Source organism: Larus michahellis, chromosome 6 (assembly GCF_964199755.1).
Source record: "Larus michahellis chromosome 6, bLarMic1.1, whole genome shotgun sequence".
NCBI classification, from domain to species: Eukaryota; Metazoa; Chordata; class Aves; order Charadriiformes; family Laridae; genus Larus; species Larus michahellis.
In genome coordinates this window covers 53,199,497-53,225,911 of record NC_133901.1, presented here as the reverse complement: position 1 = coordinate 53,225,911, position 26,415 = coordinate 53,199,497, and the positions used below count along the sequence as shown (strand labels likewise).

At 42.3% G+C, this 26,415-nt stretch overlaps 2 protein-coding genes across 6 annotated transcripts in view; one reads left to right on the top strand and one right to left on the bottom strand.

The window, feature by feature from the left end:
• The window catches only part of WDFY4 (WDFY family member 4), a 161,983-nt gene extending 160,683 nt beyond the window's left edge, over positions 1-1,300 (bottom strand). Inside the window, exon 1 of the mRNA XM_074591165.1 lies at positions 1,172-1,300. The gene's annotated coding sequence lies outside the window, so the exon portion shown is untranslated. The remainder of the gene's footprint in view (positions 1-1,171) is intronic.
• ARHGAP22 (Rho GTPase activating protein 22) overlaps positions 1-26,415 on the top strand; it is a 161,000-nt gene that overhangs the window by 6,745 nt on the left and 127,840 nt on the right. For 2 of the 5 annotated variants that reach the window (XM_074591170.1, XM_074591168.1), the window contains exon 2: positions 23,123-23,322. In XM_074591170.1, coding sequence (XP_074447271.1) covers positions 23,123-23,322 — 200 coding nt within the window. Of the gene's footprint in view, positions 1-4,609; positions 4,995-13,636; positions 13,900-23,122; positions 23,323-26,415 lie in introns of those variants that run through there. The other 3 variants (XM_074591171.1, XM_074591169.1, XM_074591172.1) reach the window with 3 other exon arrangements.

Below are 26,415 nucleotides of genomic sequence, written 5' to 3'. Positions count from 1 at the left end.
GCCAGGGTGATTAGATCTTGGGCTTTGATCCAGATGCATCTTGCTGATGAGTAAAAAAATATATCAATCAGCTAGTTACAACAAGTCCTTGGCCTGCATATGGAAGCAGAAGATGAGGAGGAGGAAAAAAGGATATGCCATGTAATAATTGGTAGGTGACAGCATGCTGTGTGTGCAGCCTGGGGAAACAGAAATCCATTCAATCCCCCCCACACAGATTCAGCAACTTCACTGGCCCACGCACTCTTCCGTCTCAAGCATCTGACATGTTTCATAGCCTCCAGCCATCAGCCTTGGCGCCAACAGATGAATCATATCTTCTGTGAGCGTCCCTGCTGCAGTAACTTATTATCATTATCATCCACTGCACTTAGATAGCATTTGCCAATCCCAGGTCTCAAAATACTGCATGAAGGTAGATGGGACCTGGGACTGAATAGCTTGCTTGTAGCCATGGGAAATCAGTTGGTATTAAGGCTGGAAGCCATGCCTTGCTGCTCTCCTTAAATCCCTAGGCCAGATCACCTTCCTTCATTACATGTGCTTAGCAATCAATAGTAAACACTTATGATATACAGAAGAGTTTTTCCACATTCCAAACAGGCCACAGATAGTTAATGAGCACATTTATTTTTAGATTCAGATAAGAGACAGATAGTAGTGCTTCCCTAGTACTTGGTTAGTCATCTGATTTCTGTTTCTAGCCTTGTAGATGCTTATTGCTCTATGATAGACTGCCATTCTAGATTTGGACAAGCAGAGAGATATAACCATGAGAGGAGTGATTTCCAACAACTGGTACATACCTTGACATTGTTATCTCAAGCCATCAGGGATGCCCCTCTTACCTCAGATCAGTCAGTCATAGAAGTCTTATTGCCTACAGCCCAGCAGCTTCCTAAGTTTCTCTGAGAAGCCTACTAAATTAGGCCACCTTTAGCCTAGCTCTGAAATAGGATGACCAGCAATGGCTATTTGCTCCAAAGGAAAAAGGAAGGACAACACACCAGGGTAGAACATAGTCCCCAGAGTACTTAAGTAAGGAGAAAAGACTTAGAAATGACAGTCAGGAGTCCAGATCAAACACATTTATGATGATGAAGCAAGTCTAGGGTCAAGCAAGGAAAACCACCTGCAGCTCATAGCCAGAATTGCATTGGATGAAGCTTACCAGTATCAGACATAATCCAGCAATTACTAGGTAGACCCACAGCAACGAGGTAGGTACAAGGTCAAGCAGAGAAAACAGTCCAGACCCATACAGCAGCATAGCTGAGCTAGAAACCAATATCCCTACAAGATAGTTCAGGCTATAAGTAAAGCCCCAAGCCTGGGCTTAAATAGAGCTCCTGGGCCTATGGGAAGAGGGTGGTGGCCAGGTGAGGTTGGTTAGGGCTGTTAAGGCTATTTATGCACTTCAGGGCCACAACATAGGCTTTTGTAGTCTTTGTAAAGCGTGCTTAGGTGTAAGAACAACTCTGCTGCTTGCTGTGCGTCCATTTCAACTCCTTCTGCACCTCTATGCAAGTATTTTTCTGATATCATAACCCCAGGCTTAAGTACTAAGACATAGATGAGTTGCATTCTGAAAGAGCAGGCAGGCATTACTCAGAATTGCTGGTGCAAGGACTCAGTCTGAAGCTTCAGCACACAACTTTGGGGTAGTCTCAAGCTGAGGAGCCTGCCCACATGCCTTTCACAGCATTTCTGTCTAAATTCTCTGATCAGGGTATTTTCAAACTCCCCTCAAGGATACCTTTGCTAGGTGAGAGAGGAGAACTGGTATCAGAGAACTGTATCTCTGTTTTCCTCAGTTCTGCCACCCCTGTACTTACCAGCTTTTATTTAGCAATGAAATATGGGGTTAATATATCCCTGGTTGGGCTGGGCTAAACCAGTATCCTGTTTGTGTTCTATGTGACTGCATATTCAGGGAGAGACCTGATGCAAATACAGTGAAAGTAAAACTTTCACAGATTATTCCTCATTCTTCACATCTTTACAATCCTTTCCCTTAAGTAAAATTACTGCACTAAAATAATTGTCCCTAGAAGAACTGCCAGATGAACTTCAGTATACTTAAATTATGTACTCTTCAGATTGCAATTACTGTCCTTCACAAACAATTAAAGTCGTCAATACCATTGCCATTTGGAAAGAGCATCTGAGTCAGACAAAACTTGATGTAGGGAGAATAAGCTAAATCAGCCATTACTCAATCTTTTTTTCCCCTCCTGCATCACCATGGACTACTCTGAGCTCTGTCACCTTTTACATAGGGGCTTTTTATACAGAAGGGTATATGTTCAAAAAGCCTCTTGCCAACTGTATGTGTTGAAGGGGCAGCTGGCAGTGGTGTGGGACAGATGCAGATGAAGAGTTGATTTGGCTACAGATAAAGTGCATTCCCAGCCTTGCTCTGCAGGCAGGGACCTTGTGGGATGTGCTTCTGTGAAGTTGGTACAGCTGAGGAGCACACCCCCTGAGAAGCTAGCTGGGGCATGGAAAGAGGCTGTGAAACCCACAGGAGAATTAAGGTAAATACACACCACTGCGATATGTTGTCCTAATTACCCTGCTCAGTCTCAGTAGTTCAGTACGCAAGCTTCAGAGATTAAGCATTCCCATAAGGTCTGGTTCCTTTAGACGCTTGCTAGGCTACCTTTCTATTGGACCTATTCTCAGTGTTTCTTTTCAGAAAGTACTTCCTTAAATTGTCAGAGCAAAGCACTGCAGCCAGCATGGGAACCACTAGCTGGAGGTGACTGTTTTTTTTTTTTTTCTCTTAGCTGGCATTTTTTTATAGCTTTTTTTTTTTTTTTTTACCCTGAAAAATAGTTTATTTGCCCCAAAGAGTACATCTGAGAAATTCAGGTCTGAATTTATTGTGTTTAAGCTAGGGAAAAAAAATGGGAAACTTCTAACTTTAAAAAAAAAATTATTTAAATGCTGTTTCTCTTTTGAAAATTGCTTTAAGAAGGGCTGGAAATGTTTACGTCTAAGGAAAACATTTCAAACAGGATCAAATGGAATATTTTTGTTTACACTGAGTACTTTTTTATTTAACCAAAAAACCATCAAAGTTAGTGTATAGGGTTGAACTTGGCTGTTATGTGTTTGAATGTTTTTATTTTACCCATGAAAATGATAATTATTTATATAGGTCCCTATATAATGTCTTTCCCCAGAGAGGAAACCAAGCTTTCATGGGAAATAACTTAGCAGGATGAAGTGTCCCATGTTTCCCATGAGGTTAAAAGTTCACTTAACTTTATCTCTTGTCATGTTTTACTGTACACACCTTTTGGCTTCCTGCTCAAACTGCAAAATGACGTGTATAAACAGCATCAAAGCAGACAAGAAATGCTAAAAATATGGAGAGAGAAAGAGTTCTGTTTAAATGGTTGTTAGGAATGCATTTTTGATCCAGGGACTGTGTTGGTCAAAAAGGCAGAAGCATAGCTTCCCTCTGCTGATGCTCTTGATGGCTAACCACAGTATCAGGTAGCTTGCTAAGCTTGTTGGCGAAAGGATCACCAATTAGCTGTTCTTCACTGTGCTGGAGCCCAGCTAATACAGATCATTAGTGGGGAGATAACTTCAAGAGCCTGTGTATTCAGAAGAGACAACAGTTCAGATCCCACTTCTAGCCTCATTTACAAGTGTGTAAATCTGACACAGCCACCATGAACGCAAAGACTTAAAATCACTTCTAAGCAGCTGGTTCCACCAGCAGCTAAAGGTCCAACCCACCTCAGTCACTGTTGCAGCCTGCACACTGAGAAGTAGAGCCTCTGCAAAGCGCCAGAGAACCTCTTCCACTATTGATTATGACCTGATGGCCAATATTCAGTATCCAAGATATGATGGATATTCTTGGCAGAGGAGGAAGCTGCCAATCTCAGATGCTTTTTGTCAATGCAATTCAGTAATACAAACCTGCAAGGTGATGCTGCAGGGCATACACATTGCTAGGGAGGTATTTACCCCCTTTTCTACACTGCAGAAGGACCTGCTAGGCAGACGGGGATGGTGAGGAAGGAGGTTGTTCTAAAAGCAGCCCAGGTGCAGGATGTGTAAATTATTTGGATTCAGTTTTCATCCAAGTATCTATTTATAGATACTATTTAATAGTACTAACTATTTCATCAAATGTTTGTCCTTTGCTCCCTCCGTTACTGACTGCGGACTTTGACTCCCCTCCACCCCCCCAAGGAAGGGGTGAGGGAGAGCTTAGCAAGGAGTACAAATAAAAATGATAGGTGCTAAAACAGAGTGATGGCATTCCCCTGTGCGCATCCCGCCAGGCTGTCAGTGCAGGCAAGAGAGATTTTTCTTCCTTGCAGAGAGCAGTGGGTCGTTTCTCAGCTGCCCGGCTCCCACCGGAATACCCCCCCGGGAGGGATGCAGCGCTCAGAAGGCAGCCCTGCACGCCGCTGCCCTCTGGACCAAAGCACTTGGTATTCTAACGCACAACCTTATCAGATGCGCAAGCTTCTCGGCGTGTGCTTTGTGCCCTTTTTCCCCCGTGGCTCGGGCTTGGAGAGAAGATTCAGCTCCTGATCTGATCCTTGTCGAGTCAACGCGTCTGTTGAGCGCGACCGGAGGAAGATGCAGCGGGGGAGTGCGGGATCAGCGCTGCTCCCTGAAAGCAGCATATTAATAACACTGATGCATGGCCAATTAGCAGAAGGAGCCAGGTCCAGCCCTCGTGTCTGCGTGCTAGTGATTTATCGACAGTAATTACCGGGCCACTTAATGCCTAGTTTGGATGGGAATTAATTCGAGGCCGGATAAATAATGCATTCGGGTTTATTTAGCCCCATGTGAAGCGTCACCCCTGAGCCAGAGCTGGGAGTGAAGTGGCGCTGGAGCGGAGAGCGGCGGGCGCGGCGATGCGCGGGGCGGCGGCCGGGGCCGGGCGCTGAGGCTGCCGGCAGCGGCGCGCCCAGCCGGGAGCATGCTGAGCCCCAAGATCAGGCAGGCCAGGAGAGGTGAGTGTGCCTTCCCGTGCGCCTCGCGTTGTGGGCAGAGGGGCCGTCTGCCGGTACGGCGAAACTTCCCGGCGGTGGCGGAGACACCCGCCCCGAGCTGCAGTGGCCCTCCCCCGGCAGAGCGAGGCTGCCGCCCCGCTGGGCGAAGGCTGCCCTGGGGAGGGCAGCGGGAGCGAGCGGCGCTTGCAAAGGTTCGTGGAGAATGAAGCGTAGGAGGAGGGGACCTGTGCTTGTGTTCACCAACGTCGTCTGCAATGTCAGGGCTGAGCAGCAGGGTTAATTCAGAATTTGTACTCCGTCCTGGGACTCGATGGAGCCTTTGCACCCCTGTGGTTGTTGCTAATGCTGTGTTTATAATGCTGTGTTTATAATGCTGAAGTTAATTGTAACAGCTGGAGACAGTTGTGACGAGTTTACCTGCAGCATCTTGGAGAAGTAGTTAGCTGTTGCATGTTATTACTCCAGGGCTGGAAGCAGGAGGTGGGGCAAGTCGTTCTGTCTGAGCTGTGGACAAGACAAAGGAAGGAAAGAAGGAAAACCTGCCCTGGGTTTGCAACAGCTGCTTTGAGCAGTCGTTCAGACCTGCGAGGTGTAGTATGCAGCGTTAGTAAAGCAATCAGCTGGGGCTGGGCACAGCCGGTGGCGGAGATGCTCTGGCAGGGGATGTGTTGTGTGATCTGCTGCAGCACCAGCTCCTCGGCTGACATGGCATTTGTTGAGCATCGTTGCCATTCGCAGCCTAATGACAGTCTCAGGGGGATATCTTCCCGCCCATCGGAAACAGAGGCTAGATTAATGTCATTTAGGAGCAAAAGCAGGCACAGTCAGAAGAGTATGTAAAGATTAGGTTTTTCTTCAGCCATGCCAGCATTATAAAATAGGAAAGTGCCACTGGTTCTAGCTACTGTGATTCTGAGACAAGTACTTCCATCCAAATGTCACTTTGCATCATATATATGAAAGCAGTATTACGCACTGAACAGTCCTCAAAATACTAACAGGCCATTAAAAAGCTGTTAGTATCTTGGAAGGAAGAAGCTTCCTGCCATCTGTAGGTGTCAGGATCAGATATGTACAGCCTCAGCCACAGTAAATTCATCCATATTTATTTAGTTAGTTTTCTAAAAGTTCAGCAGGTCTTTTGTAGGTGCTGTGTCTTCGCCATCCCCCTTCTAAGGGCTGTCTAATCTTCCAGTCTTTAATATATTTGTTATGCAGCATTCCTGTGGGCTACTACAGCTCTGATGAGACAAGCTAAACGATGTGACTAGAGTGGTACAGAAGTCTGTCCTAGTAAGGAACACAGGCTTTCACAACTGCATGCCCGTCATTCTTCCGCTTTCTTCAATTCATCTGGAAGAGACTAAATTGTACGTTAATACATATTGAAGTCTAGTTATGGGACAGATATTATTCTAGATTCCTGTGGGCTAGTAATGCTTGGGGAGCAAAATGTAGTGTACCTTTGTGATTCAGTTTCAATTTATAGCAGTATATGTCATTCTCTTGGGGTTTGTTCTGTTTGGTTCATTAACTGTGCAGTGGTAGGTTTATTTCTGAGGGAATTTAGAACTCATGAAAAGAGCTGGCTTGATGGGTTTTGAAACTTCAGGACTTTTCCTACTTTTGCAATGCCATGGCAAAGCACTGGTAGCCTCTTACAAAAGTTACCAAGTAGGACGTAATCCTGCAAGGTTCTTCTATAGCTCATGTTCACAGGAGCTGTAAATAAGCAGTGCTGAAGATGCTGAATGCTTCTTGAAGTTAAGTGTCCCACCTTGTAAGACTGAGCTGAATGTGAAATGGTAGTTCATGCTCCCTGGACTCTCAGTTGGGGTTGCTAATGAAGGTTCAAGTGGTGGGCAAGCAAAGTATCGAGAAGGCTGCAAGAATCTGTTGCTGACAATGAGCATGAACAAGGGCAGGAGATCTGCTGCAAGCTGCTGCGTGAGTTTGGCTGACTTTTCAGAGTAGTGGCTCTTAGCTCTGCCATTGAGGACTTAGTTGTGTAAGGGAGGCAGCATGACTTCTCTGAGCAGACAGAATGAAGAGAAGGGGCAGGGAAGGATACTCTGGGTACAGCCTGTGGTTTCACTTGAGTGTGATAGGAAGCAGCAATAAAGCTGAACCTAGGGTGTTCATGTATTTGGTGTAGATTTCTTGTGGTTGAATTACTCAAACCACCTTTTTGTGTGTCCAGATCCTTGCTTCTAGCTCTCTGCATCTGTGCAAATAGGAATGCTTCATCAGCTCCCCTTGTTTATCCAAATCTCTGCTGAGAATGTACCTTTACACCTTAAACTCGTGACATCTGATACTGTCATTTTTGTTTGACTTGTGGATGATCCTTAAGAAAGCTCCTAGGTTTAAAGACATTCAGGCTTTTGAAAATGCTGAGTCTGGACTTCAGCCTGACAGCTGGGGTATAGTTCTTAACATCTGTGAAAGGTATGGTAGAGAACAAAGATAATTTGCCTTACTAGAGGTAACTGTCAAGTGTAATGCAGCCCTGGCCGTTCCCGCAGCAAGCTTGCATCTGTAACTCAGAAACATACATTCTGAGGTACACTATGTTTTCATGAGACCTAGGAAGGTGTAAAATTTCACAGACTGAAAATCTTAATGTGCATAAATGGGCCTTCTGGAAAATCATTCATCCTGGCTAGGCCTGAATGGATTTTGCATTATTTTTTCATCTACAGTGTTTTACGTCCAGCAATTGGCAGAGTCCAGGATTCTGAAATAAGTGACTGCAATGGAAAACATCTATTTTCACATCCTTTCTATGTGATGGGGCATAGAAATACTGCCTTCCAGAGTGGAGGCAACTTTCAGTATGGAGACCAGGGAAAGCAGTTTTCAGACTACATCCTCAGTCTCAAAGAATGCATTTTTGTTTCATTGTTTTTAAGAGATGAAAAAAATTGAAAGAAAACATTTGCTCCTTGGTTTTAAAACTCTCAAATAGGTTATACCTGCCCAGTTGCATTTAAATTTGCTAGGAAATGGAAGTTGGACTGACTACAAGCTAATGCATTTGTTTTCTAGTAAGTGGTGTGATGGGATTGCCCTCTACAGCAAGAGCGTTAGCCTGCTGACATGATAGATTCTTCACACTATTCCTGTCTTCAGCTAAATCTTCTCTCCTTACTGGGACTTCGTACTAAAGGGTGTCTGACATTACGAATTGTCTGTGCTTCATTGACCTGTTATTTCTGTTTGTGGCATGCTCATATGTATGTTACAGTATGCTGAAAACTTTATTCACAGTCATAATAATTAAACTTTTGTTTGTTTGTTTAATTAAAACTTAGAGCCTGGAAAAAGTGATGGGAGACATTTTGGCTAGCTAGCCTGCTGCAGATGTACTGGTTTTACCTGAGTTATCCTTCAGCATGGCTGTAGTAGAATAGAATTATTTCCCTCTGTCTTTTTTCCTTCTCTGAGACTTGTCATAATTCAATTTTAATGAAAAGTGGGCTTTAGCATACTTAAAACATTTCTAAGGATTTTGTATAGTAATGCTGCCAGGAGGGACTTTAAAGGGTGGAGTACTATTACAGCTCTCTGGGAGTGTGCATATTTACAATGTAAGCTTCATGTGCTTCCAGTGAAGACAGCTAGGTTTTAATATTCAATGCCTTTGCAGTGGTGTCATTGTATTTTTAATGAAAGTGTTGTGTCTTTGATTACAGGAGCATGAATACCCTATGTTTAAACTGCTTTCTTATGGCAGTAAGGATACATGATTGCATGATTTCTCAATCAATCTCTGTCCTAACGATTTTAGAGCTGTATGTGTTTTGCACATGCCATATTTCACAGGTAACATTTATATTCTGTGGATTAGGGAAAAACTCTAAGCCACATATGAATTCCAAGGCAGAGCAAGGACTTGAAATGAGTTTCCCAAGTTTAATGTATGGGAAAAAATACTGGATTATTCTTCTTTCTTATTCATCAGTTTTCACTGTCCACTTTCTGTCATCAGAACACATCCAACTCAGTAAGAACTCACCGGTTAAGAACAACTTAGACATATAAATGCAACCCTGCAACTTTATTTCTTGAGTAAATGGAGGGCATAATAGGATGAAGATACTGGTATGAAATTGCGGGGGATGCCTCCAGGAACTTTTTTCTGTACCAGAAACATAGGGTGATTGGGGATCCCTCTAGAGATTTCTTGTCTAAAGGAAATGACATTATTAATCACTTCTTCTAGAGAGTCTTAATCACAGCAGAATGCTAGCAACCAGTCATGGCTTTCAGGAGTTCTCATCTATCCTGAGTTTGCGAGACCCAGGAATAAACTTTGGTAATGATGAGTGACATCTAAGAAAATATGAATTAGGCAATTTTAGACCAGTGGAGGTCACCTCTGACTCTGTTAGAAGATGCTGCTTGTTCAGAGTCCTATTTGGGCTGGCTAGTTAATAATTCTTCAGTATCACCAACACACTTCAGGTTCCAGGAGTTGGACCTCATCTAAGAGGCACCTATAGCCCCAGTAGCAGGCACAGGTAGCAGGTCAATCTGTATGACAGGCAGAGCTGAGATGAGGCCCAGCAAGGGAACAAAAAACAATGGTTAAAGGAGATTTCAACAAAAAGGAGAAGAACTAACAGTGTGCGATTCAGTTTTTGAAAAAGGACAAGGCAGAGAGAAGAAACTAGAAACAGTGAAATAAATATATTTCATAGGGACCCAGAGGCAGCTGAACAGTCCTAAGTGCACTCGGACTTTTCTGTTTACCAAGGCATCAGCCCTCCAGCTTCTGGCTGTTCTCCAAGTCCTCCACAAAGAGGAGGCAATTCTGCTGCCCCATGTACAACAGGAGTTCACTATCATGTTTCTATTTCCCTCTGTCATTAGGGCCGAACTGTTGCAACCTTGTCCCCCAACTCCTGCAGAGGCCAGCACTATGCTGCTGGAGCAAGTCCTGGATCTCAGAGACTGCTCAGTGCAGATAGCTCCTCAGACTGTATTCTGTTAAAAGTCATGCTGTGTGAAGAACCCTCGTTTCACTGGGCAGTGAAAGGCAGAAAAGGGGAACTCCCCCATGTGTCTAGTCACCCTCATCAAACCACAGCTTAGCACCTGCAGCCTCTTAGCTGTGCAAAGAACACCAATGGCTCCACAGCCCCACGCTGCAGCTCTGGTTTGAGGTGCTGATGATGCACACAGCTATCCCAGTGCACATGGGAGGCCAGTACCTTGGCACCTCTATCTTACCAGGCAAAAAATAACACCCAGCTTCCTATTCCTAGAACCAAAGTAAACAGCCCTGGAACTGTGAACTCCTCCAAACACTTCCCTCAGCCCCTGAGAGCCCACCAACATTGCTGGGAGCACACCAGCCCCCGAGGCAGTGAGCAATCAGTGTGACTAGCTGCAGCTGGCATGGCAGAGCCACCATTAACGAGGAACCCAGCTGTGAGGGGGAAGTTCGCTACCCTCCTTTCTTAGATGAGTGATTCCTTAAGGCAGGAGGCAATTTTGGGAGCTGAGCTTTAGAAAGGTACGTGGGTAAAAGGCTAGGATAAAGTGCTGGTAAATATGATTAGGTTTACGGCTCAGTTTGTGAGCTGGTGGAGGAAGGAGTCTGTGAGGTACTGGGGAGGAAGAGGTGGCCCTGCCTGTGGTGTAGGTTGTCTGGGTTTCATCTTTTTCCTTTAGAGAAATATGAGATGAAGCTGCTGAGTTGAGTTTAAAGTTCTATGGCAATGGTATTGGGGCTGGAGCTAGTGCGCTGCTGGATTAACTGCCCTGAAGGCAGCGGGAAGAAGTAGGCCCAAACTAGAGGGCAAAGTGCGGTAGAGAAATGAATGAAGAGGGAGCTGGGTGTTCCCTCTCACTGTGTGGAGCCCTAGGGAGGTGAATGAAGAAGGGAATTACTTCTTGGTACTAGGTCAGTCTCCTAGCACTGTGCTGCTTTGGCGCAGGGGTGTGTGGCAGCGAGCTGCATTAGCAGCTGTGTGCTGCAATTACTTTGTCTCTGTTGTCATGGTCTAGTGGCCATGTGCATATACAGAAAGGGTCAAGAAAGTGATATTTGTGGGATTTCTCCAGAGAGAGGTTCAAATTCCCACTCTTGCTTTGTGGTGTGTCCCATGAAGAAGGACTCGGGCTGTTTAAAGGTGTAATCCTCTCATCTCTGTAGAGATGCCGTCCTCTTTCCACGTAGGATTCATGGTGTGTGCTGAAGTAAGTGTTACTCTTAGCAATAGCAGCTTTCTGTCCTTGTCTGAAGGCTCAGGCAGGAAATCACTCTCCTTAGGAAAAGCCCTGAAAAGTTTGTAGGCAGGCACTAGTTTATTAAGCACAGGCAATCTGAACTTGAAATAACAAGCCATGGCCTCACCTCCTGGGAAGGGGCCTTGAGGGAGAGCAGTAATTCAGCTCAAAGGGTAGCTGGGCTGCTGGAGAGAGAACTTGCGGGGAGGGAATTAAATATTAAAAAATTAAAAAGCCATAGGGTCTCTTAATTACTTGTAAAACACCCACTGAGTGATTATACGGTGAAACTGGCAGGATTGTAAAGAGCACAATGGAAACACTATAAATGCTAGCACCTTTCTCCTGAGAGGACAGTCACCTGCTTACTTTTAGTGCCTGTATAAATGTATTCCTCTTCATTGCAAGGTTACTTTCAGAATGACTTGTTTACCTTGCTAGCTTTCCGTTTACATGTGTGGTAACTGACAGGCAAGCGCAGCAGCATAAGCAGCTTAATTTGTTTTTTTCAGCTCCTTGCATTATGGGCAGAGGTAGTTTCAGACAACAATAAAGGCACTTGCACACTAGTGGGAAGGGGAAACCTCTTGATGAAGCTGTAGTATGATCTGTCTGGTGAGTTGGAAGAGGAAAGGATCTATGCCTAGACTTTGCCCAAGCATGCATGTGTTTAAGGTATTTAAAACTAATATGGGGGAGGGAAGCTGCTGCTGATAGTCCTTCTAATGTGTGTCCCTTGTGCCCAAAAGGCAGTAAATTGGTCTTTATGAAGAGCTAAAGAGAGAAGATACTAGACCTTTGATGCGGTTGAAAAAATTTACTTGTCTATCCTTCCTCTTAAAAGCAGGTGTTTAAGAATTATTTACGCTTCAGTAACATAGTCATCCTGTGAACTGGTATTGAAGTCTAAAGAACAAACCTATGGTGTAAGGAGCTAAATAACAAGGAAGTTGTATATGTTGGTTCTAAGGTGAGAACTGTTTCTGTGGCAGGGGAAAGAATTGGGTTGATCATGATCTCTTTGGGAGAACTGTAGGCACAGGGTCAATATTTATTCCTGTGCAGACCTCCAGTTTAGGGGGAGCCATCCTTACCTTATTAACGAGTGACATCTTGTTACAAATACTTATAGCTAGATAATCTGAATTGGGTACTTGGGTTCAGAGTATGAATTAACATAGGAGTAAGCATTCCTGGATTTCTTCTGCCTTTGTCCCCCAAATCAACCCTGGTGTTAGCGCAGATCACCTGTTGTGCAGAGAAGGAAGCAGGCTTTGTTTGCACACTGAAAGTAGGTACAACAAATGGTCACGTTGAACTATTGGTTCAGTACTATACCCTGAGAAGTATAGGGGTAGGGTAGGAATAAATACCTTCCTGATGTTTGGATGAGGGAAATGAGAAATACAATCTTATGGCCAAATTCAGGGAAGTTTATTGCTGAAAGTGGCTGGTCCATGATATCGCCTCAGTTGTATATCCAGTTGCTGGCAAAAGGCTTTGACAAAGTTTTCAGTACTCCTGATTATTTTTTCAGTCCAGAATAATTTTGGGAAGTGATACCCCATGACATGTGATAGACAAATGTCTTTGGTGCTTGTACCAGTGATGCTGGCAGCCACTGCAGCATCTGAATAACCATGTGCTTGGCATGGGACAAGTGTTATTGTTTATTATAAACACATGGGTAACTGGAGGACGTATGACTAGCTTGAGTTGTTATGCTGCAATGGACCTATGCTTGTGCTGCAGCCTTGACCAGGACTTTACGGTGCTTGGTGCTGTAAGAGCTCAGGGAGTCCTAGCTCCAGTCTCAATGTTACCGTGGTCAGCATTTTTTTTGTTTGCTCTGCAGGCCACTAGGGCTGGGAAGGCTATTAAAAACTTAAGTCTTAAAGCCATACCCGTACAGAGGATTACAAGAGGCTTTTGCTGATTGCAGAGGGAGTATAAGGTATTCATTCAGTCTCCTTCTCTGACCTGATTTGACTCACTAAAATAGCAGGAAGAAAAAAACATGAGATAACTTTCTGCCATTCCAGTGAGTAACTGTTCTTATAAAAAGGTCTCACCTTGTCAGTGAAGTGTGGGAACATAAGGCTGGGTGTATCAACAGAAGGAAAGAGCAGTGTGGGTGTAAGGAGAAGGGAGTAAGACTTCCCTCTTCTGGCAGCAGTGAGCTGTAGCTCAGCATGGTTGCCCGTGGCACTACGGAGCTTTGCCAGCAGCAGAGATGCCTTCAGCAGTGCTTGTCAGGTAGGCAGTTCTAACCAACCAGATGGAGATGATGTACATCTTTCAGGAGATTCTGCCAAGGTTCAGTGGGACTGGAGAGCTGGTGCTTGTGTTTGCTAGATAGTTTTGTAGTCCATCACACATAAGAAGTGGGCATGCTTTATAGCGAATACCAAATGGTTATGACCTAAGTACTGATCTGTCTCCCGAATAGTCTGCAGTGGATCCAGTTGGGAACTATCAGAGGATGGTGCAGATAAAGGGACCTGAAAATTAAAATACAGTCGTTTGCTGGGAGCAAGTTTCTGTACTTGGGCTGCCTATCAATATGGTCTATAACTCTGATTTTGCAGTAACGGAGGACACAGCAGGTTGAATTTGGGGCTCTGACCCACTGGTTACTGAGTTTACTCCTGATCAGCAAGAAGAGGAGGTAAGAATATCATTGAGTGTCCTGTCCCACTCAGCTGCCCCCCCCACCCCCCCCCAAAAAAAACCCAAAAAATTAATGAAATGAATCTCTCTTGGTAATGAAGCTGAGCTGAATCTCCATGTTCTATTGGTGTAGCTTAGTGTAAATCTATAACGGACTGGCCCTCCGGCTTCTGTGTATCCCTTTCAGTACTTCACAAATACATGAAGCATGTGAGTATTACTTGAGTGACTAGTGTTCAGTTCTTGGAGCTTGTAGCTCTCTAACCCTGCCTCAAGAGTACAGAGTATTACCTCATTATTCTTGCCTTTTGTGTCTATGTTCGTTGACTTGGAGAAAACTATGCTAAATGGGGTGCTTAAAATATGACCTGCAGCAAGCTATGCAAATCTACTTCCTCCTTCTATTTCTAGGAGGGAGAGGAGGCCACTGTTAGCGAAGAAAAAGTTGTGAGCACAATGAAGGCAAATTTGAATGGTTGTGCTCTAATGTATTTTGTGTGCTCTGTCATAGAGAAGCTAACTCAAATTGCTGCATGAGTTTGATTTTTTTTGCTGTAGTAAAGTATCTGATACTGGAAGGAAGGCATAAGCATTGCCGTGGGATATCATCTCTTGAGAAATAAAGAGCAAGTAGTTACAGTGGTAAATAAATGATGTCTTTATTACTTGTCCTGTCACTGACTTTTTTGCAATAGTTTCTCTTACTTGTTCTGTATGCATTGTTATTCATACTGTAATGATGCAGCCATGCTGCTACTTTGGATACACTGGAAGCAGTAAAACTAGACATGGGAATAGCTAGGTTCAACAGCTAAGACTTGAACTCTTCAATGAAGAAAATAATTATAATTATTAGTCCCTACTACTATAATATCTAAAAGCATCACTATCTACTGTCAATTCTGCCAAGCATGTGCCTCTGTCCATAGCCTAAACTACTGGGTCAGTAGGCTGATCCTGGCCATCGTTGTCATTTGGAGTTGTTAGGGTTGTCTACATAAACATCCATTTTGGTTTGGATAAATGGCATGCTTTTGGAGCAGGTCTCCTGATCTTTCCTACCTACCGTGCTTTGGTTGGTGTTTTAGCATCATTTTGGATTACTTTTGAATGAAAGTGCACTCCATATGCAGTGTGCTTCTATGGTCAATCCAAATAAAATCACTGAAATAATGTTGTGTAGATGGTGTGTCTGTGGTGCCAGGTGTTCCTCCCTACTTGTTCCACCCTACACCCAGTGTGCTGTACTAGTTTGTAATATAGACCTAGCAAATTCCCCAGTTCCACAGAGAAGATGCAGGTTACCTCATGTGAATGCTGACGGTTTTCAGTGGTTTCCCACAATACATTGTGTTTTTTAGAACAAAGTATTTCTCTTTACTAGGTGGTAAATCAGTAGGTCAATTTATTGTAGCAGAAAGAATCAAGCCATCTTGGCACTTATCCATGATCTGATGCTAGGGTTTGACAAGACTGGCATGGCTTTGTATACTTACAGGGCACTCTTGCGAACAGCTGGCGGCAGGTTACCTGCAGAATTTTAGGTTTATTCATTGACAGGTGCCAACCCCCCCCACATATTCCCACAACCTGGGGCAGTAATTCAAATGCTTTTGAAAATACAAGGTTAAACTCTTCAAATGACCGGTCTGCAGAGTTGAGACCTGCTGGCCTTTTTGCTGCTAGTGACAGCAAAATAAGGCTGGGACTTCTTTGTACATAGGTCAAAGGTCTCCAGAGGTTAATGAGGTCTCCAGAACTGGAGTGAAATGTCAACCAACAAACCAGTGCCCCTTTACCTATATGACAGCAGCAATGGATTGACAAATTTCTTACCAGTTCTGGAGTCTAAGAGGCTGTGAATTTGTAACAGTAGTTTGAAGACAAATGTAAATTGTTCTTCAGGAGTAAAGGGCTAAATTATCCCACTGACTATGTGGGGTTTTTTTCATTGTGTGGTGTGGGTTGCATTAATTATCAAATAGATATGAGTTTTCCTTGACTTGTGGAAAGGCCCTGCGTTAATATATATCAGTATGTGCTACTGTAGTGTGTTCTTTGATTCAATAAAGACAAGACCAGGTCATCTGTTACCATATTTCATGGAAGCCTTGAACCTTTATGTCATTTTAAAAGATAAATAAGATTTAAGCTCTTTCTTGTATTTCTTCAGCCTGATCCCCTCCGCTGCCTTGTTTAGGTGCACTACCTGCATACTTTTGCAAAGTAACTCTGACCAATAAAGCTGCTTTTATAGTCACATTGCACAGGCCACTGGAGTATAAAATTATTTTTCTGATTTAGAACATGCTTTATACAGGGCTGACTGTACCTTTTTAAGGGGTGAAAGGTCATAGCTGCTATCTTCAGTGCTGCAAAGATAACCAAGATTCATTTCTTCATGCCACTCAGGAGGCAACTGCCCTCAAATTAGTGTGGTTTTGCCTCTTGGTCCTGACTGTGTTCTGTAAATGCTGTACTGTAGGTAGAAAACAGGCATGGGTTTTCTATATGTTCTATGAAGGAAATGGTGCATGCTTATGGAAGACTGATGCAAAGATCTCAGCTAGCTCTGATGGCTCTAGAAAGGCTATAGGCAACTTTAAATGTGTGTTGCTGTGCCTGAGCTTATGGCACGGCAGGGCGACACAGCTTTCAGTACGAGATGCAGCATGTGTAGTACAACAGCGTTGTTCTCGTGTTGCTAACCTGCTAGCTAGCAGGAAATCTTGTCTCCAGTTCTGCCAGATACTGTCAGCATGCCCACCCTTAAAACATGCTGGTATGGAGAATGTATGCAGTTTACTTTTATTCTTCAGAAATCCGTGGTGCACGTGCAGTTCCAGTCTCTTTTCCTTTTGCCAGTGAAAGAGCACTGACTCATCTGGCAGTGCAAAAGAGATAACAACCCTTATAAAAAAGCAAAAGTCTTGAAAGCAGAACCTTCAGCTTTTGTTCTTAGGAGTTCTGAGAGGGGATGAACCTGTGTTCTGGAGACAGGGTGCTCCTTCATGAACAAATCTAGTTTCCCCAGTCCATCTGTGCTCCTTTCTGGGGTAACTGATACATCTTCTGCTGCAGTGTATAGTTTATTTCTTGTCAGAGTCCTTCAGACTGGCTCAAATTCTCTGACTGTAGCTGCGCTCTGTAGCTGAACTGCAGTTTTTAGTTATTCCCTATCCATCTCTTTGCTCTTTCAGCTCAAAAGGCTGTCTGTGTGGTTGGTGTGTTTTTTTCTTTTTTTGTTTGGTTGGTTTTGATTTTTGTTTTTAATCAGAATGTGTCTTACCTATAGGTAAATATCTATAACCAAAGTTTCTGCCCTTCAGGCAAGAACTGAAAGGTATTTTACCCTGTATATGTAGACAGTTTCTAACATCAGTCATCTCTAGTCTGAGAGTGAAATTGTAATAGTTTATGTTGGATTTCAGATTTATGAAGTGGCCTTCGGGAACGCAGTTGTTTTTGCAGGAACTTAATAATATCAAGTAAATATTCGTGCAAACAGATCACTTCTTCAGACTGTCAGAATCTTTTCTTGGCAAGGTTACCTGCTCTGGCACGTGCAGTCTGGTATCCCAACATTGCAGAAAATACAGGTTACTAGACAAACATATGTAGAGCTAATTGTCTCTCTGCTTTTCCTTGGGTTGGACAGTAAGTGCCCTCCAGAACTGCTTCAGTGTAATGCATGTGTGGTTTCTCTTGGAACAAATTATGGGTTTCCAGACCCATTTGTTTTTCTTTTCATTTTCTTCAGCAATATCTGATGGATGGACATGAAAAATAATTTTCCACAGCAAAATATCCTTCCATATTTTTGTTTTGGCTGAAAGAAAACCAAGACAAGGGAAGGAAGTACAATGCAGCAGATCATCTTGGTCTATAAAATGTTATGAATAGACAGGTGTAGCTTTATTAAATAGAAGTAATGGAGCACAGCCTGCTCTTATGGTAGTGTTTCTGAATATGGTAAGTGTTCTCCAGGTCACAAAATGTGAGCAGGCACATGTCTGTGTCGCACCCTTTTGTTTCTGTACGGTTTGCTACTCTGTTTGACTTAAGGGAACTAAAAGCCCTTGCCAGTCTCTTGTAGCTGATATCCTTCTGGTTGCCTAAACACATCTCATCACCAGCCACTTCAAACATTCTGCCTTTAATTTTTTTGCTTATTGTGTTTCAAGATGCTAAATTATCAGATTGTGTTGAGGAAGTGTCTTGGTTTCATTTGTGCTCACTGGCTGTGGTATCTTAGCAATCAAATCCGAATGCAAACACAGATGTGTAACGAACACAGAAAACAAATCTAAACCAAGTATTTTATTTCTTACAATTTGATGAGAGGAAATACAGTATGTCTTTCTAAGGCATATGACTCTTGTGTTTTCAGTACATCCATTTTTCAGGCAAAGTTTGAATTAAATAAAACAACTGAGAATATTGTTTATAGTATGTGAAACCACTTCCCTTTGTGGCTAGTACTTTAAACAAAGACTGAATCAGAAATAATACATATTGTCACAATGTCATTAGACTGAAGAAACACTAGAGCAAAGTGCCTTCACTGTAGGACAGTTTGTCAGCCAGAAACAATTATAATGGCTATATTGATTTAAGCTAACTGCCTATGGAATTTAAAAAGATTACAACTTTAATTGATATTGAATTGCATTGACTTGACTGATTTCCACATCCCTGATTTAAGTAGGTACTTATTGATTGCCCAAATCCGGCAAGGAGGCAGGTCTGAGTTGCGGAGGAACTCTTGTAGGAGCGTATGATGCTCTGTTAATGGGGCAAGGAGGAGAAATGGAGAAAGAGTAGCTTTAGCCAGGGCTGAGTTGGGATGGAGATAGGGATTGCTATCTCTGTAAGGAATGGCAGTGTGACTCCATCTGATTTGATCCCTCCACTCCTTAGGATAATCTTTGAGTTTACTATTAAAGACCAAGCGTGTTACTATTGCAACCAAGTATGAGGTTTTGGATGGGGAGCTTATTTAGTGTAGCCCAGGCTTTCTTACAATGGGCATTGATCGTCACCCCACTACCTTTGCTCGTATTCCTCCTCCCATATTCATCTAGATGTGAGAATTTACATATGTCAGTGCCACTTCCAGTCACAGGGGTATTTTCAAGGTCTGCAATTCTGATTTCTCCCTTCTAATGGTTTGTCATCTCAAAAAAACAGGCTTGGCTAATTGTTAGTGCCACCTATGGTGCAGCAAGGATTTGGGTCTGCCTGGTCTGTTGTAGTCTTGCTGTACTGTGATTGCCTTGTTTCCCTGCTTCTGAGTGGGTATGTCCTGTTGTTGGCCCTTCAGTACTGCTGCACTGTGCAAGTGAATCCTGTACCTTTTCCAAGGAGAGCTTGAAATCCTTTCTACATTGATTTCTGTTTAGAACTTATGTGTACGGCTGAATCAATAATCAATGAAAATGTGAAAAGCAAAACCAAACTGTGTGGTGTTATTGAAAAGGCATTACTGGATCCGAACTCTAGAGCATGGTAAAGTATTTGCTGAGTTGTTGTTGAGTCTGATTTATTGATTTTTCTTCCTTATGCTCTGCTGATTCCATAATTCTGTTAAATAGTTGAGCACTAGGAATATATATCTACCATTAAGAATCAGGGGCTTGATGTACTGGATCGGATTATCAAAGCAGATGTTTTGATCCCAGTAGTATGAGATACCTGCTGCTTTAAAGGCAGGCTGTGCTCATCTGTGAAAGTTTTTGTCTGACCTCTATGCAATTATTGTATTCTGTGAAGCATGCAATATAAACATCAATGCTGTTAATAGCTATAAATAATTCCTCCTTCTGAAAATTTCTATCTGATCCCTGTTGTTGACTTACAGATGAGGTTGCTAAGTATCTCCCTAATGAAATTAACTATTGCAGTCATGACTAGAAACTCTAAGGAAATGGAAAGCTCAGACAGCATGAAGAATTAACAACCATAGCAATTGACTAAGACATGGTGCTGCTTAAAATAAAAATATGGAGATACACATTCTCTAGTGACCGATTACAAAAGCCTTAACTCTTCAGTATAATAAATAATTACTAGGTAGAGCTGTACAAATAACACCAAAAGGTGTGTGAGGGGAAATATGAGATAACATATGTTGGATTATTCCAAAGGTAGATGTTTGATGTCTTTTGTGAGGTCTGTGTCAATATAGATGCTAAAATAAAGGTAGTAGGTTTCTGGTTAAATAAATCTAGTTTCTCTTGGGGGTGAGGGGGGAGCAGAGTGAAGTAGGAGAGGGTTTATATGACTATATGCAAGTCAGGAAAACTGGAAACTGCTGGGAGTTGCACACTTAATCTGGAGAGTGCTGAAGTGCTTTGGTGTGGAGATGATTGAGGTGCTTACTGAAGTATGGATTTTGGAATTATTAGACTAATTGGTTAGGTTAATAGCCAAGATGTTGCCTTAGAAACATTATAGTTCCATTTGGAAAAGCAAATTATTGGGATAGTTGTTCTTGTAATAACATATGTTGTAACATGAATGTGGAAAGGAACCCGGGCAGCCTAAACCAGATTACAGTTTGGTCCTTGTGGCAAAACGTGGTCTGGGGTGAGGCAGAGGTGGTTCCTTCAACTAAATCCTTATAGGCCTCTGCAGTAGAGATTTAAATGTTAAAAGTCTGTTTTCTTACTACGTGCATATGAAATAGGATCCTCCATTTCTTGTCAGTGATGGGGGGCGGGAAGAGAAGTTGTTCTGGTATTTTTCATAATCATCTGCTAGAGGGCACTGTGTTGCCAGAAAGGGATATATTAAGGCATAAGGATCTTAGTTTCATGGTGAAAATCAGTTCTTTATATGTTTTGCTGGAATGAAAATCCCTGTCTGTGATGACTCATAGTACAGTGAATAAACTTAGAGAATAAGCATGGATACATCAAAGCCTGATTTTAAGTGAATTCTGTATTGAGGTTTTTTTTTTAAAATTCTTTTGGCCATATAAAAATAATCAGAATTGAGGAGTGCTGGGTTACTTCAGTGAACCTGAAGCTCGCTGATCACTAATGTAGGACTAATGCTGTATATGAGCTCAGGTTAAATTCAGTAAGGTATTTTAGCCAAAAATAAGGGAAATGTAATTCTGAAAAAGCTATGATACTCCATCAGCACTACTTATAAAATTTCAACTTTTTAATTAAATTTTAAAGTGAAACTAAAAACAAAATAAAAACAATTTCTTACAGAAAGAAATAGTTATAGGTTGAAACCTAATTTCTCTTGATTGAGGCACAAGGCAAAACCTGTTATTCACAGTTGTCTTGAGAGTAGCAGAATTTTCCTTAGCAGTTCAGAGAAACAGAAAAAAATAAATCCCTTCTGCCTGTCAGACAGGACTTTCACTGAGTCTGAATTTTAAGATTAACAAAGTGATGCCGTCTTCTGCCTATAAAACTGGTGAGTTGTCAGAGGCCAAACTGAGTGCCTGTGGAATGGTTACAGGAGAGGTAAGTGGGTTTTTGAACCGGGGGGTGGAGTATATGATACTATAGAGGTGGAGATTGCTGTCATTGAGACTTTTTGGTAATGGATGATGTGCTACCATTCAGATCTGCCCCCTGCTGACAGAAGTGTTCAGCGTGTAAAAGTGCTGTTTTTATATTTCTTTATGAAGTAGAACATGATGGCCTGACTGACAGGTTATGGGGAAGGTCAAAGTAGTTTTTATCACAGACGCCAATGTGATTTCCCTCTCTGGATTACACTGAGGACGCTTTCCAAAGATTTGACCTCAGTCCCTTACCTGCCTCTCCTATTGCAGTTTGCTTCATGGGACAGAGGAAATAGGATTAAACTTAATATTGCTATTGTGATTTTTTTATTATTATTTTTTATTCACAAACCATGTCTTCCACTTAATTTTTCTTTCTTTGGCATATGTTGTCAGTTCTGTCACTGTGTGATGAGGCACCAAGGGCAGAAACCAGAGTGAGGTGGTAACATCAAGGCCACATGTTTTAATTGTCTGAACACAAAAGAGGTAAAACTGGACAGTACTTTGAGAGGCAGAGGGTTGTCCTTTGTTGTGACAGGGCGAATTAGCTGTAGTGTATCAAGGATGCCTGAATAAGAAGCTTGCCTGTTTTTTAACTGCAGCAGTGTACATCATTAATGTAAGACGTCAGTGATGTAGACTTACTGGTACTGGCCTGTGAACTGTAGCCCTGTTTCAAGTGGGCAATTGTAAATTGTGCTTTAAGTTAGTTGAGTGTAGAAAGTGGGAGAGAACATGATCGTGTTAGCATTAATGAAGGAAAATGGCATGAAATATTAAATAACAGTTATTATAAGATACTTCATAAATCCAAAGGAAGTAGAGGTGGAAAAGACCTATGAGGTTATCTAACCTATCCATTCTAGAGGACTGGCTTGCTGCCTACAATATATAATCATTATATACTACATATACAAAATCTGGTACTCCAGACTAGCTTTAAATGCCCCAAGCTTCAGTACTCTTACTTGCAGGCATGTGGGAGGATAAGAAGAAGGAAAGGGCAATAGACTTCAGTTCTTCTTCTGAAACCTTTCCTGATATTTACACTTTTTTTTTCTCTATTTTGCCTTTTTTTATTTCCATTGTGTTTTTCTGCTTCAATGTCAGAAAACCCTGAAGAGTGAGGTGACTTTAGCCATTCTGGGTAGCTACTTTATCTATATGTGACTCGTCCCTTTTTGAATTTTTCTCAGTTTTTAATCTCTTTTGGTCTTTGTTTTCTTTCCTGTGGCAGCTGGTTTCACTAGCTAATCACCCCAGTAGTGGCAGTGTGTGGAATGAGAATATTTTCTTATGCTCTCTCCTTCTTCCTTTTCTGTCCCCTGTCACCAGACTTACATATCCTCACTGGATAAATATCCCTTTATTAGAGAGCAATATCATTATTCCCTTGTAGAGCTGGAAGGCAGTAATGACTTGCCACAAAGAAAGGTAGTATGAGCCCTGGTGGAGGTATCATGTAACTTAGAAGGTTGCTAGAGTAAACAGTACCAAAAGGTTGATGTTTGTCTTGTCTTTGACTCTCACGAGTTTGAGTGTACACCCTGAAAAACAAGTACCTGCTCAAAGAAGAAGCCGGCATGTAATAGTCTGTCAATGTCTGAGAGGTATGGAACAGTTACTTAGCCTCTCTGCATGTTCTTATCCTTATTTCTTTGTTTCATTTACTCTGTAATTGCTTTTTCAGCCCGCTCAAAGAGTTTGGTGATGGGTGAACAGATTGGGCCTCCTTCCAGACCTTCTTCTCCAAACCCTCAAGAACGTGTGCTGAAGTGTGGCTGGCTGAAGAAACAAAGGAGCATTATGAAGAACTGGCAGCAGCGGTGGTTTGTGCTGCGTGGGGACCAGCTCTTCTATTATAAGGATGAAGAGGAAACTAAACCTCAGGTATGACTAGAGAACTGTAGGGCATGTTGGTTGTGACTTCTACGTGGGTCACAGTTACTGCTTTTATTGACAGCTCATTTCAGTTGCTCTCCCTTCTAGCCAAAACCATACACACTTAAGGAGGTTCAAAGGCAAGAGACGTTGCAGGGAGACTTAGCTACTACCGAGGCAAGTAGTAGAGCTTGAGAGAAAGTTACAAGGTGTTTATTTACCCACTAGGGCATGCCGAGCTCCAAATGTTAGTATGGTCATCAATGAGACTGGAGTTTGACAGGAAGAGCTGTGGAGTTCCATATTACTAAGGCAGAAGCGAAAAATCTTGCTTAATCAGCTGGGATTCATTATCTCCCAAATAATCCATTGTTCATCAGAGAGGTGAGCTAGCTGGTATGGGTAGAGTAGGTATTATTACATGCCAGCAAGTAGGACTTGAGAATGGGCTGTAATGTGTGTTTCAGTGTGTTTTATGTACACCTGGGAGTTATTGCTTTTCTATGCAAATTTTGAGCAGAAAGAATTTACACAAGGCTTTGTGCTGTGTCTGGAAGGAGGAGTGTGTGTCTGACAGCAAAAACTAATTTAGCAGACCGGGGAACAATGTGACCCTTCTACAACGGGGGAAAAAAATTAAACTCTCTGAAGTTTACCTTTGTCAAATCTTCTAGACTTTGAGCATGAATGCAGAGAAGAATACTTCTCCTGGTGGAAAACACTGGTTAAGTCTTGCTGTGCAATATGTGTTGGACAGTGTCATAGAACTGTCCCAAAGTAGACTGTGGAAAGAAAACAGACAGAGGAAAGGGAGAGGATCAAAGTTTTTGGGAGCTAGCAAGAAGAGAAAAGGTCAACTAGTTGTTAGATAATTTAATAACAACGACTAAATGATAATTGAATAAATTGAACAACAGTAGGGCTACTTAAAATAGTAAGTTTAGATCAGCTGTATCAGTTTGTCCATGGGAGAACAAATGTGTGCAAGAAAGCTTTCCAAAGCACGTTTATTCTTGCAAAGGACTTAGGAGATTCTCGTTAACTATGTACCGAGTAGCTGTAGGGCACTTTGCTGGTGATAAAGGGTAATAGGCAGTGACTATGCAACATTGCCATGGGCACATGACATGTTTAACTTGTAACTTTTTGGTGGTGAGTATTTTAAATATTTCTTCTTAAAGTGAACATTGCACAAGTATGTCTCTCTTAAGCCAAGTATTAAGTAATGGAATTTTTGACTAACTTCTTGCTGCTTCACATACCTTTTGTGAGTGTGTTGCTGGTCTAGTACCAATTTCTTACAATTAAATGTGTTTCTCTAAAACAAGTTATAATGAGAGGACAGTGCTGCTGCACCTAGGGTGAATGCGGAGCTGAGAACATTGCATTTGTCAGTCTGGACCAGCATTAAATTCCGGATGATTTTCTGCTTCTCTGACCCTTCTATATATACATCACTTAGTAGGGCAATGTGTTACGCTACAGGATGGGATAAAGCTTACAGCTAAGATGAAGAATTTCTTATTCAAGTTCTTCAATATGCCTGTAAAATATTCTTGACGCATTTAAGCTAAGGGCTTTCCTAGTTGCTGTAGTATATTATGCAGCATATTTCATGTAGTCATTGTTTAGACTGTCAGGCCTCTAACCAGAGTCATTGATCAGAGGGAACATAATTGAATAAGCCAGACAGTGTCCCTGTACTGCTGCCTCCTGATGAGTCAGTACAGGCATTACAGAGTGACAGACAGCTGGTGTAATATCATCACCATCCACGCTCTCATTATAGCCTATTATTAAACTGCTTGATACAGCTGCGTGCTTAACTGTTACACATAAATTTCATTGTAGAGTGAGAAAGGAAATGAATTTTCCCCTGTGAGCCTGACACATGCATGGTAGATGCAGGAGCATGTTGGCTGCATCTTATGTCTTGCACTTACCTAATCAGAGATTTGATCCATCGTTATGGATAGCCTGCTGTGTAAAGGCTAGAAAGGCTTGAACTCGATGATGTAACCTGTTGTTACTTAGGACTCTGCAAGCAACAGCTGGATTTTGTGCATTTAAGACAAAAGCACCCTATCTTCCCATAAAATGCATGGGGAGAGCTGGTCATTTTCTGAACTGTATCAGTGAACATGATGAGGAAGGAGCTGCCTCAGGTAGTCATGTTGGAAGGAGTTTCTTTGTCGCCATACATTTATCACTGGGGGAAGCCATTTTGTATAGGATGATAGAGGACCACATCCTGACTATTCTTGTATCAGTTCCAGACTAGGATTTACATCTGACTTCAGCTAGGACTGTACACATCCCAGAGGTTAGATGTGCTTTTGGAACATGTAGATAGCTGTTGCTTGGAATCTCTGAAATGAAGGGACAATGGTACAGGCATGCCCACATGGCTTAGAAGAAAGCTGTGACTCTTGAAGGTCTTTGTTACAGCCCATGTAGATATTTTCATCAGTTGATATTAATCTCTAATTTCCTTCAGCTCTAAAGATATTCATGCTTCTTTTAAATCTTTCTGTTTTAAATATTAAGTATGGTCTGTGAGCTTGTGTGCAAAAACTAAATCAATAGCTTCACTGAAATTCCCATTGATCTTCTTCTACTTGATTATTTATATGTAGCCTGGAAGACGGTCATATTCTTACTGTTTTCTGATGAAGTCAAGTGAGATTTATGCCGTAATGCTTCAAAAGAGAAATCTTAACGTCTTTTTGTTTGTTGATGTTGCATTGCCGATTTTTATGAAAACCTGTGTTTCCGGGTCCTTAGTGGGAATTGTAGATATTCTTCCTGTGAAAATAATGCTGAAAAGGTGGAGCTGTAATCTGATGTCAGGAGAATGGCAGAGACTTACTGGAGTGAAGAGGAGTTATTCTGTGGCCTTAATGGATTGAATACTGTTGAAGGCATGAGTGTTTGTGTGCCTTATGACATAGTTGCACAGTCCATTCCGTCAGACTGACCTCTGTGCCAAAGGTTAGAGAGTGAACTTGCAGCCTTTGCTTTTCTTCAGTATTTTCTCAGGTGTCCCCATGAGGAAAGGGGGAAGGGGAGGATTGACCTGCAAAGAGCTTTTGATGCTCCTGT